Source organism: Neolamprologus multifasciatus, chromosome 2 (genome assembly GCF_963576455.1).
Source record: "Neolamprologus multifasciatus chromosome 2, fNeoMul1.2, whole genome shotgun sequence".
NCBI classification, from domain to species: domain Eukaryota; kingdom Metazoa; phylum Chordata; class Actinopteri; order Cichliformes; family Cichlidae; genus Neolamprologus; species Neolamprologus multifasciatus.
Genome location: NC_140440.1, coordinates 35239323 through 35254490, shown reverse-complemented (window position 1 = coordinate 35254490; position 15168 = coordinate 35239323). Strand labels below are relative to the sequence as shown.

The following is a 15168-nucleotide window of genomic DNA, read 5'->3' as shown; positions in this document are numbered from 1 at the left end:
AGGTGGCAGGTGCTGGGAGGTTTCCGTGGAAACGTCATCTGTATTTAAATATGTTTTGGATATGGTGAGATAAACTAAAGGATTAAGACTTGTTGTTATGCTGCTAAATAATTATTTAAAGTCTGTGTTCAGTTATCACAAAAAATAATTTACAAGAGGGATAAAAAAAGGTGTATTTGCATCAAAGAGTAGCTCCAATGTTGTTGGTTTTTTCTCTTCCATTAATTCTGATGTTTTTCTTCCATTTTTTTTAGAAAGTGCAATAAAGAAATAGTCTTGCATAATAAAACAAAAACAATTACAGATAAGGACACATCCACCCCCATGAAATTTAACGTTTTTGTAAACATCTCACCAAGTACTTTTTCAACAGAGCAAGGCATTTCTAATGTACTATTTCTAAACATAGTTTTCTTTAGAAAGCTTAAATTAGTGATTTGAACACAATGACAGAAATTAATCCAGGAAAAACACAAGAGTCAATATAATTAACTGCCTGAAAAACTGACCTTTTTATTGAGCAATCGTACAAATGACTGACATGTAACGACATGTTTTAGCTTAGTAATGATCAAAGCATGAAAATCAAGTTAAAACCAATCTACCAATTTACACTCAGTGTAACAACTTCTGCAAGGGTTTTATCGTCACTTAAGATTAGGGATGGGTACCGGTATCCGGTGCCATCATGGCACCGGTTCTGACATAAACGGTAGTAACCAGACCGAAAAGCAGCGCACATTTCGGTGTTTTTTTTTCCTGAGCTGTGATACACTTTCTTCTTCCTTACATTTCTATTGGCGGTTGGCAAACAACTGAAAGGTGCATTACCGCCACCAACTGGTATGGAACGATACACTTTAGATTCTAGCCAATCATTTTACGTTTCGAGGATAGTAGGCGGGTCCAGGTACGTACGTTCTTTTAGAGCAGAGCTACAGATTAAAAATGCCCAAGGCAAAGCGGTCAAAAGTCTGGCTGTACTTCACAGCAAAAGATGCAAACTCAGCAGCCTGCAACAAGTGCTTTAAGGTGATACTGTCAAAGGAGGTCACACTTTAAATCCGATGAACCTAGCCCTGCCAGTGTAGCAGAAATGATGAGGATGATGATGCAGCAGCAGCCGTTCTTCTCTGCGTGAGTAGCTTAATGTTGTTCGTGTGTAATTTACGTTGAGTAAGCTAACCGCGTTATTAAATTAATGCATGTAACGTGAACTAGCAAACACCATCATAGCTACATGCAGCTGTCTTCTTGTTTGATGGCAGATACTCTCTTCACCCTGGACAAAAAGGCTAAAATGACCGAAGAAAAAGTGGAAAACAGCTAAACATGAGAGGTTTTTGGACAAAGTTTGTGTTTTTTCCATTGTTTAAGCTGCTTCCAGCCAAGAGTGATACCATATATGCCCTATACCTGCAGAAAAGACTAACATTGTTATCTTTTTACAAAAAAACAGCTGAACATGAGAGGTTTTTGGACAAAGTTTGTGTTTTTTCCATTGTTTAAGCTGCTTCCAGCCAAGAGTGATACCATATATGCCCTATACCTGCAGAAAAGACTAACATTGTTATCTTTTTACAAAAAAACAGCTGAACATGAGAGGTTTTTGGACCAATTTTGTGTTTTCCATTCTTTAAGCACCGGTTTGGGCACCGTTTAAGCACCGGCACCGTTTCAAAAGTACCGGTTTGGCACCGGTATCAGATAAAACCTAAACGATACCCATCCCTACTTAAGATAAATACCAAGAATAAAAGTAATCATTTTAGACTTGAGAAAAAGAATTGTTGACACTCACAAATAGGGCTGTTCGATATAACGATATATATCGGATGACGATATAAAAACGTCTATCGTTTCATTTTACGCTGTCGTTTGTTTCGTGGTGTCGCAAAATAAACTGTTTAATATTTTTTCATGGTTTTGATGTCACTGTAGTTATTATTAATTTCTTAAAGTCTAAAAGTCTTAAACTCTCTTTCTCTTTTATTTATTATAACCACACTACCTACGGACAAGCGCCTGTGTCATTAGCAACAAGGTAACAGCATCCCGTGTCCGCTTGTTTATGTTCCACATAAACCTTTCACAATAAAGCTCAAAATCCTGTTGAGACTTTTCAAAATAAACTGAATCACGTGAAAGAGCAGATTATTTACGGATGAGAAGTAAAAAAGACGCCAGGTGCTAAAAAATAAACCTTCGACTCAAACGTTAGAACAGGCTGTTCCCCGCAGCATGCCGTGTAATAAACACTCACAAAGAAAACGGCGCCGTTACAACTTATGTCTAAAAATGTGTCGTTTCATGCATCGGTTAAAACACTCGACTCCAGCTACATGACGCACAGCTGGAAACACTTCACGCAAGTCGAGCTGCCCGAGATTCACAGAATTTACAGAAAATGTTACATTTTTGTGATTTATATCGTTATCAGCACGATAGATATTTTATATCGGGATATGAGATTTTGGTCATATCGTACAGCCCTACTCACAAAGCAGGAAATGGCTATACAAAGTTATCACTGCATTTCCAAGTACCAAGAACTGGAGTGAAAAGTATCATCAGGAAATTCTAAGAGCCACACAGCACAGAAGGTGGCTGGCAGAGGTAGGAAGGGAAATGTTTCTGGAGAGAAAAGCGATGAGAGATGTGTTTAAAGACCCCAGAACAACTGCCAAGACACTAGTGAACTCGACAGTCACTAGGATCCTGCACTGAAAAACTCCACTTCTGCAGAAGAGACACTTTAAAGTCAGACTGAAGTGTGCGAAGGACAACCTGGAGAGGGATCATGCATACTGGAAGTGCATCCTTTGGTCAGATGAGATGAAACTAGAGCCAGCAGCAAAACTGGGTCAGCGTGAACATTATCGAGTGGCCGATCAGTTTGTGATCATTTACCAGCCCACGTGAGCATTCAGGCACCCCAAATATTCAGTTGCTGCTAAATGGCTGCTTTTTAAATAAATCAAGGTTAAAGGAGAGAGACTAAGGTTTCTGTGGACTATTGTCATCTTGCATTAACCCTGGGCTAGTCGGGCTGCTGTGACGTCCAAGTTGGAAATCCAACTGGAGTTTATTTAAAATGAGTTAATTTGGATAAAGGTGCAAAAATAGTTTTAAGTACCCTCTCTCTCTTTTAGTTCCCACGACCAGGAATGCAGCAGACTCAGCAGCAACAGCAGACTGCAGCGCTGGTCAGACAGCTGCAACAGCAACTATCAAGTAAGTCAGAAACATCTTCAGTGGCATCTTCTCACATTTCTAATGCGTGCTCATTGTTCCACATTTGTAAACCTTTCCCTCTGTTTAACAGGTACACAACCATCACAGGGCACCAACTCTTATTACTGATAATGTTTGTTCATAGTGGTGGGCAGAGTGGAGGCCCTGCTCTGTGGATTGGGGGAATACATGTGTCCAGTCCCATGAAGGTAGTTAGGAGGGATGACTTGAAGGCACAAAGGACCACCAAACAGATTAATGAAATCCAATGTTGACCACTGAGGCAACAATCAGAGATGATCTCGTGTCACTTGTGTAATTATAGAATATCAATGGAGTGATCCTTATCTGAAGTAAACACGTAATGCTTAATGATGGAGCCTATGTAAAGAAAAAAATTACCACAAATTATAAGAATAATGCAATTTTTTTTTATTTTCAATTTGTACAATTTTTTCAGTTTCGTGTATTTCTCATTAAAAATCATGTCAGTTTTTAATGTCTGGTACTTGTGTTGGCTGCCTCTTTTAAAACCTGGTAGTGAAAGTTTTTATCTTTCGCTGCTCTTTTTCAAGCTCTGGGAGAAGGAAAGTGACAACGAGTGCATAAAATGTATCAAACTGATGTAAATACCACCGTAAATGACTGTTTTGTAAAAGTGTTCCAATAATGAGTAAATAAAACAGTGTTCTTATTACAAGGACTGAAAGTGAACCAGCTAAATGGAACTGAGGCATCAGTTCATTATTCACGTCTGTGTGTTTAATACTGGGAGAGAGGGGGAAGGCATACTGGTAAATGGAAAACTTAAAGTTGGTGTGTTTGCTCAGCTTGGGACTTTAGCGATTAGTAAAAAGAGTGAAAGGACACTTTGACTAACTGTTCAGAGACTGGGCAGCTATTAAATATGTAGTATTTATGTTTTTTCAGTACAACGAATCTTGGAGTTTTCAAAAAAAATTCAAGACTGAGAAATACAAACAGCAACGTGTAAAGACCCTGTATACACGTAACTATACAGGTGTTTTCATTTCAGGTTAACACTGTTTAGAATAGTTTCAATCCAGACAGTTTGACATCCAACAGAATAAAAAGATGTTAAATTATGGCTCCATTCGGTTCAGAGTGATGATATTAAAACAAAGGCTTCAGCTGTTTTCAGACAGGAACTTTTTTTAATTTTCAATTTGTACAATTTTTTCCGTTTCGTGTATTTTTGGAATCCGAATGAGACCGATGTCCTTTCTGACACGTAGCACTCGACAAGAAATGACTTCAGATATATTCTCACTTCTGGAAATACTCTGCTTGGTTTGAGCAAATGTGCTGCAGTATAAAGTGCAGATAGCAGTGAATGCACTTAAGTACTTTGATGCAAGCGCAATCAGATATAAACCCTTATACTAATGTGCGGTGTGACTGAGTTAGATCTTTGTTCTCACACCCACCACTAAGGAAAAGGTTCATGGTTGCAATGCATGTGTGACAACTCTCACACTTACATTAAAAAACAAACCCACACCATCCTCATTTCAAATTTGCAGACTTTTTTGTTTTCTTAGGTTTTTGTTTGTCGGCATTATGAGGTTCCAAGCGACTGAAAAGCACCCCGCTGTCAGATCCTAGTGCTCTTCCTTCAAAAGGACAGTCCATTCCTTGGTACCTCGCCAGGAAGTTCAGACCTGCCCAGCTCCTCTCATGCGGTTGCACCCCAAGTCGTGACAGCAATTTGTTAGAAGTCTCTGGCACAATCGGCTGGAGAAGTGTGCCATATATCCTCAGACACTCAAGAGAGATATGAATGATGGTGTCTACCCAGCGCTGGTCTTCATTGTTTTTCCTGTCCAGTTTCCAGGGTGTGTGGCGCTGGACAAACCCGTTGGTGAGCCTCACACAGGCACTGATGGCCTCCAGAGCTTTGTATATATGCATGGTCTCATAGTGCTTTTCCACCACAGCTGGGAGTTTCTGTATAGCATCCAACATGTGGTAGTCTTCATGCACAGCTCTGCCTCCGTGTGCTCTGGGGAAGGACTGAGGACAGAAAGAGGGGTAGACCTGAGCTGGGTTGAGAGCTGGTGCCGTGCAGCGGTTAAGCAAACCGCCCAGAGAGTCTGCGAGCTCTGCGTTGAGCAGCTTGGCAACTTTGTCATCTGTGTAATCACAGTCCGAGTCAGGAACACCCTGACGCAGGAGGAAGTATCTCATACCGTCAGCTGTAAACATTTGTGAGCGTTCAAGAGGATCGACCACATTGCCCAAACTTTTAGACATCTTCTTTCCTCCCACTGTCCAGTGGGAGTGCACATGAATCACCTGTGGCAGTGGCAGCCCAGCTCCTAGGAGAAAAGCTGGCCAGTAGATGGCGTGAAATTTTAGGATGTCCTTTCCTATAACATGGCAGGCCACATGCCACCATTGGTTGTGTTTATCTGGATATCCAGCTACTGTGAGGTAGTTCACCAGAGCATCTAGCCATACGTAGATAGTCTGTTCATCATCTCCGGGGACTGGGATCCCCCACTGAAGACGGCTTCTCTGACGGGACACCGAGAGGTCAGGAAGGTCTTCCTGCAACCACTTAAGTACGGCCTGGTGAAAACGCTCAGGCTGTATAGCCTGAGGATTTCCTCTGAGCCAGTCAAGCAGCTGAGATTGAAACGCAGACAAGCGAAACATATAGTTCTCCTCTTTCATCCACTCCACCTGCAAAACAGTGGCGAGATCATCTGTTTTTGAAACTTTGTTAATGAAGTAAAAATAGCTCAATATAAACACTGAAAAGGGGAAAACGGATAATAATCTCCATTTCACATTTCGTTAGGGAAGCATTTTCAGTGTTTATATGGCAGGGCAGTAGAGCACAGACAGGAACTACATGCAGTAAATAGTCTGTGGTAAAATCGAACCCATGGTTAGGCACCACTTACTCAGTAAATGTCACACACTATAGAGGCTCAAGTTGGCGTATTTTTCCTAGACTTCTTAAAGCTCCTCAAGAGACAAAAGGAAAAAATAGTTTGCACGGTTTGATCGAAATTACCTTGTGTCCACTCTCCAGCGACACTTTGATCTCCTTCCCTAATGAGTCCAAAGCATCACCGACTTGAGAGGGCATAAGAAAGCTTTCATCTTGCGTGGAGTACCAGCCTTCGTAACTCCCCTTGTAGATGAGCCCTTTGTTCCACAGCACCGACCAGAAATGCTCCACAGCCTCACGGTGCCTCTGCTCGGTGGTTCTTATGTAGTCTGTGTATGATATGTTGCAGCTGCTGAAGAGATGTCTGAACTGCTTGGACACACCCGTGCAGAAGGTCAGGGGATCTTTTCCTGCAGCTTCAGCAGCTTGTTGGATTTTCAAGCCATGTTCATCAGTGCCTGAAAGTATTACAAACATAACAAGAGCATCATCAAAAGCCAAAAAGTCAACTGAGCAATAATAATGGTTAAAATTAAAATACATTCCACTCACAATCATATAAAACAGAAAAAGAACTAATTTACTTTTTCAACAGTTTCAAAATGTCAAAATTATAAGGTGATCGCAGAACAGTTTTATGTCAACATCTTAGTCTTTTCTTCTGTTATACCATTTTCTCGTTTGCCCTGATCTGTTCAATGTGAGGCTTAAAATTGTGTATAACAAAGACCTTAATACCTACAGACACCCATTAATTAAAGTAACATGAAAAACGAACACTTAGCGTAAATGGAAGATTTACCTGTTGCAAACTTTGAGTTAAATCCCTGCAGTAGTTTGTACCTGTGTAAGCAGTCTGCTAAGACAGCTGAGTAAAGGTGTCCTAAATGAGGTGAAGCGTTGACATAGAAGATGGGAGTCGTTATATAGTAACTTCTGTCATCTTTGCATAGCTGAGCGCTCAAAGCAGCGCTGCTCCGACGTTCCCGGAGAGGTGGAACCGGCGATAAAAACTGCTTTTGATGGAGTCTGTAAACCGCTCTACATCCTCTGGTAGCAAACAGAAAGGGGAACCTCATCGTTGGATACCAAGCGACGTCCACATGAAGACCAAAAACGATACTGAATCCACGTAGTGTTGAGTTTTAGCGTAAAACCGGCAAATTCAGTTCAATGTAAGCCTTTTTCGTAACCCTGGAATCCATGTGTTTCATTGCCTGTGAAGGTTAAGGCTTCTTCCGGTTTCTACGAATAACAATAATTTGTCCAATGAAAACGCTGTATGTTGCGCATTGACTATCAACCACCAATCAGATTACGAGGTGTATTTTCCCCCTATTTCTTTCTTATTTTTCCTTATTTTTCTCTTTAATTTAGTGTTACCGCTGATATTCTAACAAATATTAAAAAAAGAAACTATACAAAAAGCAAAATATTTACGGTAAAAAAAAAAAACTACATCGATTTCAGTGGGACGTTTTTTTAAACTTTAAATTTATTGACAAAAACAGAGTAGGAAGTTGACATGTGCACAGGCACGTGGTTTCAGGGAGGTAAATACAATTTTTTTTTAATCCACTTATCACAATTAAGTTGTTGAGTTGTTGCATATATTAATACAACAATGTGCTTAATAAAATGCACATTGTTGATGTGATTATTATTGGAGCACAGTTCAAACAAAACTGTGATTGTTTGAATCTTCTTCCAAACCTTGGCAAAGTAGTGACACATCTGAATAACTTATCTCCTGTTTCCCCCCTTTCCTCACTCAAACCAGACCCTGGGATACTTGAATTCCTCCAGAAACATGTCCCTACTCCAGAGTGAGCACTCCTATAAACTCCTGACCACAACTGTATATCTACTTAATAATACTGCAAATATTATTAAATAGTGATATTGCCTGATGTTATCAACTGTCAGCATTATTTAAGTAAATTAGTGGTATCTTCCGTCACAAATTCATTAATATTTATGTGCCATGTCTGGCTTTTATTAGGGTCATTATTACAGGAGAATTTAGGCTTCAAACAAAAACAAACAAACAAATACATGACCCTTTATTTTACCCTTTTCTGTTATATATTGCTGCTGTATAATCTTTTTTTAAGTTTACATATTAAACTTACAAAAATATTTTCCAATTCTCCAGAACCAGAAAATGTAGATTATAAAATTGTAAAAGTTTAGATTTTAAAAAAGTGATGATGGTTGCCTTTATGTGGAATACTAATATACTAATACTAATAGCTAAGATTGATTCATTTAAGCAACTTTCTAAATCTACCTTGCTGAACTTTATAATAGTTACTATTACAAAGGTAGTAGATCAAACCCTTGTGAGCTAATAAAAACATTTGTTTATTTTTAATAAAAATTATATAGTAACAGTGTTAAAAACAGTGTAGGACAAGGCAACAGGGTCAAATAGCTATATTTGCTTTATTTGTAGATAATGTAATGTGGAATCATGTAATGTACTGTGAAAGTCAGGGATGAACGTAGTTATGTAAATAAAAGAATGAAACTGTGAAATTCATTTGTCTTCTTTTGATAATATGGGTAACAGGGACTTGTAATGGTTAGAGTGACATACTTTAGTCAGAAAAGCTTGGACTAATACAAAATATGTCAAAGGGGACTGACCTTTGGTCTACCATTGGTGTTAGCACGCGACTTGATCATGTCACTTCTTCTTTATCATGCTACCTCATTGTTTTGTCTCTTCCTTTTTGAGGCTAAATAGGTTTCGGTAACAAGTCTGCACATATTTTGTGGGAACTTGCTTTGGATATATACGTTTTTTTAAACTATCCTGATGTTTAAAAAAGGTTTAAAAAGGTTAAACAATTATAGATATTGCAAAGAAAAGCGTCTGGACTTCTTTAAGTTACTTGAAGACGTTTCAGAAGCTTCTTCAGCTTCTCCACTATTTGACCTTAGAACTGAAGAAGCTTCTCGGATGAGAGGTGAAACGTCTTCAAGTAACTTAAAGAAGTCCAGACGCTTTTCTTTGCAAGTTCCTTAGACTACGATGACCTGGATGACTGAGAACCTTCACAGACAATTATAGCTATGTTAACGAATTAAAAACAATCAAGTTAATGTAAAACTCATTTAAAATCCTATAGTATATAAGACATGTCATTATTAGCAAGTAGGGACAAGAGAAAAATGCCATTTTTCTGTGTTTTAAATAATATTTTGGAACCACGTTTTAAACAACTAGGTACATTTTATTTTAGTAGAAGTGTGTTTTACACAACAAACATGTTCATACAGAAAATGTCCTACAACTGTAGAATGGCCCTTTACTGTTTTATCAGTAACACCTTTCTGTGTTATTTCTTCTACGACTTTCTTTCCAGTACTTTGTTAATGTTATTAAGGGAAACAGCCATTATAACTAAATATCACGAAAATAATTTTAAAAAAATAGTATAAAAAAATGGCGAACAGTTGTTTGTTTGACCGGTAGCAGATAACCGTTTCCAAGACGATCACAAGGAAGTTGCTTGGTGACGACCAGCCAATCAGCTGCTTCTCCTCCCGCGGTCCGCAATGAATGTGACGAATAGCTTTAATGTGACGACGGAGGTAAAACATTTCACAAAATGTGACGTTAGCCGAGCGTCTAAAGCTGAATTGCACTAAAACAAACTACAACCAAATCAGAGCGGTACGTACTTTCATATTGCTCCGCTTTTACGCTCGTTTTAATGGGTAGTTTCAGTTCGTCGCGGTACAGTCAGCCTGTCATGTGACTTCTTTAAACACGAGCTTTCCGGCGTTCGGAAAGTTTCGTGTTTGAAGTAGGTCGACCGTTTTTACACCCGGAACATGTTTTACTGCATTATCCGCTGTTTCAGATGGAGGTGACTCGTTTGGACTTCTACATTGGCCTCTCGCTAGCTGTGAGCTCCAGTGTTTTCATCGGCTCGAGTTTCATCTTGAAGAAGAAAGGCCTGCTCCGATTGGCCAGCAAGGGGTCTATGCGAGCAGGTGATCAAACAAAACTCAACTGTAGCAAAGTTTATGCGAGCGTGTGAAGACATTTTTAGAACACGTAGTTGTATTAACAATAACTACAACACAATGAAGTAACCCTTAAAGCTGAATTGTTATTGCAATTTTCATGATGGAAATAATCCCGCTTTCATTATCAACAGTAAGATGGAGGGAGGTTCGTTGTCATGCAGCTGTGTTGTATTCACACACTGAGACTCTTACTCACTTAACTATCACGTAAGACTAAACATTTAATCATTGCATCGAAGTCTGACATTTTAGAGGGAAAACGACAGAATATTGGACTTTTCTGTGACAATAAACAAGTCAGCTCATCTAAAAAGCATAACTATGAGAAAACGTGGCATATTAATTTGAGAAAAAAATGTACGAGATTTCCTTGTGACTTCACCTGTGTGATTCTGACACCCAGGTATGCAGAAACCACTGCACTGTAGCACCAAAGCTGCTAGTCACAGTATGCCAGTAGTATTTAATCCTGTTTGACAAGCTAAAAGACACACCCATCTGGTATAGTAAAGATTTATCCCTTATTACAAATGAAATTACATTTATTTATGTATGTTTTTTTAAACAAAGAATGGATTTACTTTTTAGGGATCTACTAATTAACCAGGAGTTAATATGTATAATAAAGCTTCAAGACACAGAGAAGCATTAAATGCTTACATTTAAGAAGCAGTAAATATGTAATATTTTGCTTTTGACAAAATGACTCAAACGCACTCATGGACTATGAGCATAGACCTTCCATAAATACATAGGCATTTCTATTAATGTCTTATTACTGTATTATTATTATATAAACAGCAGTTTAGCTTTTTGATATGGAATTGATTTAAACTACTTTAAGCTTTGTAACTGAGAACTTTATATCATGTTTTATGAGTTAATCATAATCCGTAAGGTCCTTGAGATGTTGGCTGTTTTGAACGGCATAAATAAAATCGAGATAAGCTGTGGGAAACTACAGCTATATGTTGTAGTGCAAAAGAAGACAGGTGTACCTGAATAATAAAAATATACTACAGCGGGTATCAGAAGGGCTGTGCAAATTCAAGCTACCGCAGTACATTGTGTAACTTATGATTAGTAACATTAACCTGGTTGTTCATAAATGTACCAACAATGATGGTTTTGAGGGAGAAATCTGCAGCTGTTATTGTGAAATCTACGGCAGTTTTTCTTTGTGCAACTAACAGGTCAAGGGGGCCACGCTTACCTGAAAGAATGGCTTTGGTGGGCAGGATTAATTTCAAGTAAGTGAATCTTTGACAGACTTTATTCTGCCCTGTAAACGGGCAACAAGGTCAGGATTCTTCCTAGAAACACTGTCTTCTTTGTTTTCTTAAAACAAAACAAGGCATTTGTGGGTTGTTTTTTTTTTTTTTTTTTTTGCTGGTGACGTGGCAGTAAGCACTGCACCCACACCAAATATCCCATGTACACATTCCTTCAAAGAGCACATTTGCACATGTGGGTTTGGAAGAAAATATTTAACCTAAACAGCTGCACCAGATATGAATATATCTGCATGCTAATGACGCTCGTTGTTGTGTTGCAGTGGGAGCTGGAGAGGCTGCCAACTTTGCCGCATATGCATTTGCACCAGCCACACTTGTGACTCCACTCGGAGCATTGAGTGTACTTGTCAGGTAAACGTTTTAAAGGTTTAATGTATTATGTTGTATAATAGTATTATTAATGAAGGATGCATGTTGGAAATGCATCTGAGATTGAAAATGATCCCCAATAAATACAGTAGATTTACTATGGTTTGAAATATCTCTATATATATATTTGCTAAAAGCTGTTGCTTTCACTTTTTCCCACTATGAAAGAAATACCCTTCTAAATACCCTTTCATTTGTGCCTCTGCTGTGTGTGTTTTTCATCTCCAGTGCTGTGCTGTCCTCTTACTTTCTGAACGAGAGGTTGAACGTGCATGGGAAGATCGGTTGTTTGCTTTGTGTCTTGGGCTCCACAGTCATGGTTATCCATGCACCGCAGGAAGAAGAGGTGGCTTCCCTCAGTGCCATGTCTGAGAAGCTCCTGGATCCAGGTATGACCAGACCTGCTTTGCTGTGACCTGATTAACAACACTGTGGAAGCTGAATCCCTGAAAGGAGCTGGATGTTTGATTTTTGTCAGGTTACTAACTCATTCTTGAATGCTCCCATTAGGTTTCATTGTGTTTGCTGTGTGCGTTGTGGGAAGCAGTCTGATTCTTATCTGTGCTGTGGCTCCGCGTTTTGGACAGAAGAATGTGCTGGTCTACATCCTGATCTGCTCTGTGATTGGCTCGCTCTCTGTGTCTTGTGTCAAGGGCCTGGGCATTGGCATTAAGGAGCTGTTTGCCGGGACAGCGGTGCTGAAGGAACCTTTGTTCTGGGCCTTAATCATCTGCCTGGTAATCTGTGTCAGCCTTCAAATCAACTACCTGAACAAAGCCCTTGACATTTTTAACACATCACTAGTGACTCCCATTTATTACGTCTTCTTCACCACATCTGTCATGGCCTGCTCGGCCATCCTCTTCAAGGAATGGTTAAGAATGAACATAGATGGGATAGTGGGAACAATCAGTGGGTTCTTGACCATCATTTTGGGAATTTTTCTCCTCCATGCCTTTAAAGACATTACATTTACCTGGGATTCCCTCCCACTTTATCTGAGGAAAGGTCCTCAGGGCTTTCCATGGGGCCAACAGCCATACTTGGCTCTTCCCAGCTGTGACTTGCAAGCACAAGACGAGATGAATCTTCCCAGAGAAGGAGCCACAAATGGAGGGTGGGGTATACACCAGAGAGCCCCTTAAAGAGGGCCAGTATTGTTATTACCACTACGAAGTCATTCTAAAACTTTAATGCATATCACAGCTTTACAATCTATCTTACAAAAAAGCGAGGAGGATGGGAGAGGAGGCTTTAAAATGAGAGTAATGCTCTCAGTACACTGGATTTTATTTAAAATTAGTTGTCCACATCATACTGGTGTGTACATTTGGGTTTTTTTGTTTTTTACAACATATTGAGTTAAAAATAGCCTTCACAAGCCAGGTTGTGCCTTCTGTTACTGAAAACTATAACCAAAGTTTTGCACCTTTAGCTTTCATCATGCTTAAAAATGTGTGAGCTTATTTGCAGTCAGTGTTAAAGTCTTAATTTGCTCAGTCGATGATGTCAGTTACTGCATTACCTCAGTATTACACACAAACCACACCAAAGGATGCTGTCTACTTGTATAAATGTCTCCCTAATGTGTGCAAGCTGTAACATATCGCTGCGTTAACTGTGTTTTGGATGTTTTGATAATGCCGATTAAAACACATTTACATCATTTCACTGCACTCTTCCAAAGATGGACAATATTGTTTGGTTTTTCTTTTTGTTAAATTTATTTATTGCATATGTTCAGCCTCGGCTGCTGATCATGATCATGCCTCTTCTGTCAAGACATCTTTAGTTCCTTTCATTACACCAGCATGTAGTTAAGTCCACCCCCCAGCAGGCCAGCTCAGTGTGTTTTTGCACATTCAGACTCAGTTTTAAAGCTTGAGCTTGAATTCTGTGACTTGACAAAAACAGAGTTTAGGTTTGTGGCTTTGTTTGTTTTTTTCTCAACACTCAGACGCCAGCAGAAGACAAATAAAAAAAACTACAGGAGTCCATACTCGATGTTAATTTCAGGCACTTGTATGAAAAGGTAACACTTTAGATTCCTTTTCCCCCCATTGGCTGGACAGTTCTTCAAGGTACTGTACAGACAGCAGGGTCAGAGGTACGTCCCTCTCAGAGCAGTGCCCGTGTGCCTCGTTAGTGCTCTGAGAGACAGTTTTTAGTCTGACATGGTCTCTGAGAACGACCCCCGGCTCCTCTGAGTCTGTTCCAGTCTGTTTAAGATGAACTGGCTGGTGTCGATGAATCGCTCCACGCAGTTAACAAAGCACGCTTCCGTCCTCGAGTCCAGCTTCGGCCCGGGTTTATCCATACACTTCTCCTGGAAACAGAGACACCGATTAGAAGGAAATGTAACGGCAAGATTGGATACAGCGCCAGAGTTCTTGTTACAAAGTAGCAACTTTACGTCAGCGCGTGGCTGTGCCCCAGCTGTGACCTCAGCACGCAGTGCGGCACTCCACGATTCGGACGAGTTGCTCAGACACTCAAAAGTGTATTTTAAACCAGTTATTCAGGAAATTCTTAGGCGGTCCTTCGTGACCTCACACGTCTGCCTTTTGCCCGCTTTGACATGAACATTAAAATACTACATGTCCACCTCGCTTCACTCCGATACTCCTTATCTAAAGCGCCAGCTATACCAAGCCGGGGTATAGTGAACAGGTATAGTGAACAGGTATAGTGTCTCTAACACTTTATTACTGAATCCCTGCTTTGAAATAGCGGTAAGGGTCGCCTAAGAAAAGCGGTGCGACCCGGTGTTTGGAAATTGTTAAAATCAATTTTAATATAATTTTCTGTCCACGGCCAGTACAAACGGAAGCCTAAAATTGTGTATAATATAAGACACACCAGCCATCAGTCAAAAAACAGATATATTTATACACATAGCAAATGGCAGAGCTGAGCTGGTAGCTTAACGCTGATCTTACCCAGCAGACCTCCGTCATTTGATGCACCAGCTGCTGAAATCTTTGTTTCTGAGACTCGATTTCGATGAACTGCTGAAGCTGAGGGTCAGCTGTCGCTCCCTGGCTGTCCATACCTGCTTATAAAGAGGTCGTACTGGTAATATTTTGCAAACTGTAAATGCTTAATGGCTTTATTGCTGACCTTCACGTGCGTGCGCACGACGGGAAACGGGAAGTAGTTCAGCCAATCACAGAGCACGTTTGTGTGACAAGCGTCGTCATCCTGTACACGTAGACTTTCGTAACAGCATTTGAGGGTGTGTTTAAGCGTTTGTTTTCATCCTACATAGATACGTGAATACAGCAGGTCTGTCGCATGGTTGGAAATTTT

The 15168-nt window shown here is 39.9% G+C and overlaps 4 protein-coding genes and 1 pseudogene across 10 annotated transcripts in view; 2 read left to right on the top strand and 3 right to left on the bottom strand.

Annotated features, from left to right (window-relative positions):
• med12 (mediator complex subunit 12) overlaps positions 1-3733 on the top strand; it is a 38168-nt gene extending 34435 nt beyond the window's left edge. For all 6 annotated transcript variants that reach the window (XM_085130650.1, XM_085130671.1, XM_085130663.1 and 3 more), the window contains exons 42-43: positions 3153-3234; positions 3326-3733. In XM_085130650.1, coding sequence (XP_084986776.1) covers positions 3153-3234; positions 3326-3363 — 120 coding nt within the window. In that variant the 3' untranslated portion in view covers positions 3364-3733. The remainder of the gene's footprint in view (positions 1-3152; positions 3235-3325) is intronic.
• Positions 1-15168, bottom strand: part of LOC146524976 (uncharacterized) — a 125765-nt pseudogene that overhangs the window by 70019 nt on the left and 40578 nt on the right. The window lies entirely within an intron of this gene.
• mars2 (methionyl-tRNA synthetase 2, mitochondrial) lies at positions 2997-7531 on the bottom strand. Its single transcript, XM_085131041.1, has 3 exons — positions 6957-7531; positions 6278-6612; positions 2997-5940 (listed from the first exon to the last, which is right to left on the bottom strand). The coding sequence occupies exons 1-3, from the start codon at positions 7231-7233 to the stop codon at positions 4762-4764; spliced, it is 1791 nt and encodes a 596-aa protein (XP_084987167.1). The 5' UTR covers positions 7234-7531; the 3' UTR covers positions 2997-4761.
• On the top strand, positions 9682-13545 carry LOC146524981 (magnesium transporter NIPA2). Its single transcript, XM_085131207.1, has 6 exons — positions 9682-9836; positions 10027-10159; positions 11389-11445; positions 11751-11841; positions 12088-12248; positions 12370-13545. Exons 2-6 carry the CDS (start codon positions 10027-10029, stop codon positions 13002-13004), a joined length of 1077 nt encoding a protein of 358 aa, XP_084987333.1. The 5' UTR covers positions 9682-9836; the 3' UTR covers positions 13005-13545.
• On the bottom strand, positions 13876-15049 carry timm8a (translocase of inner mitochondrial membrane 8 homolog A (yeast)). The gene is made up of 2 exons (XM_085131306.1): positions 14799-15049; positions 13876-14185 (listed from the first exon to the last, which is right to left on the bottom strand). The coding sequence occupies exons 1-2, from the start codon at positions 14907-14909 to the stop codon at positions 14024-14026; spliced, it is 273 nt and encodes a 90-aa protein (XP_084987432.1). The 5' UTR covers positions 14910-15049; the 3' UTR covers positions 13876-14023.

What these genes read in the sequence shown, in the direction of transcription:
- mars2 (XM_085131041.1), bottom strand. Translation starts at nt 7,233, where the DNA reads ATGAGGTTCCCCTTTCTGTTTGCTACCAGAGGATGTAGAGCGGTTTAC. An exon ending in TAACTCAAAGTTTGCAACAG is followed by an intron (nt 6,613 to 6,956) that starts GTAAATCTTCCA and finishes TAATACTTTCAG; the next exon opens with GCACTGATGAACATGGCTTG. An exon ending in CGCTGGAGAGTGGACACAAG is followed by an intron (nt 5,941 to 6,277) that starts GTAATTTCGATC and finishes ACTGTTTTGCAG; the next exon opens with GTGGAGTGGATGAAAGAGGA.
- LOC146524981 (XM_085131207.1), top strand. Translation starts at nt 10,027, where the DNA reads ATGGAGGTGACTCGTTTGGACTTCTACATTGGCCTCTCGCTAGCTGTG. An exon ending in GTGGGCAGGATTAATTTCAA is followed by an intron (nt 11,446 to 11,750) that starts GTAAGTGAATCT and finishes GTTGTGTTGCAG; the next exon opens with TGGGAGCTGGAGAGGCTGCC. An exon ending in TGAGAAGCTCCTGGATCCAG is followed by an intron (nt 12,249 to 12,369) that starts GTATGACCAGAC and finishes TGCTCCCATTAG; the next exon opens with GTTTCATTGTGTTTGCTGTG.
- timm8a (XM_085131306.1), bottom strand. Translation starts at nt 14,909, where the DNA reads ATGGACAGCCAGGGAGCGACAGCTGACCCTCAGCTTCAGCAGTTCATC. An exon ending in AAATGACGGAGGTCTGCTGG is followed by an intron (nt 14,186 to 14,798) that starts GTAAGATCAGCG and finishes CTCTGTTTCCAG; the next exon opens with GAGAAGTGTATGGATAAACC.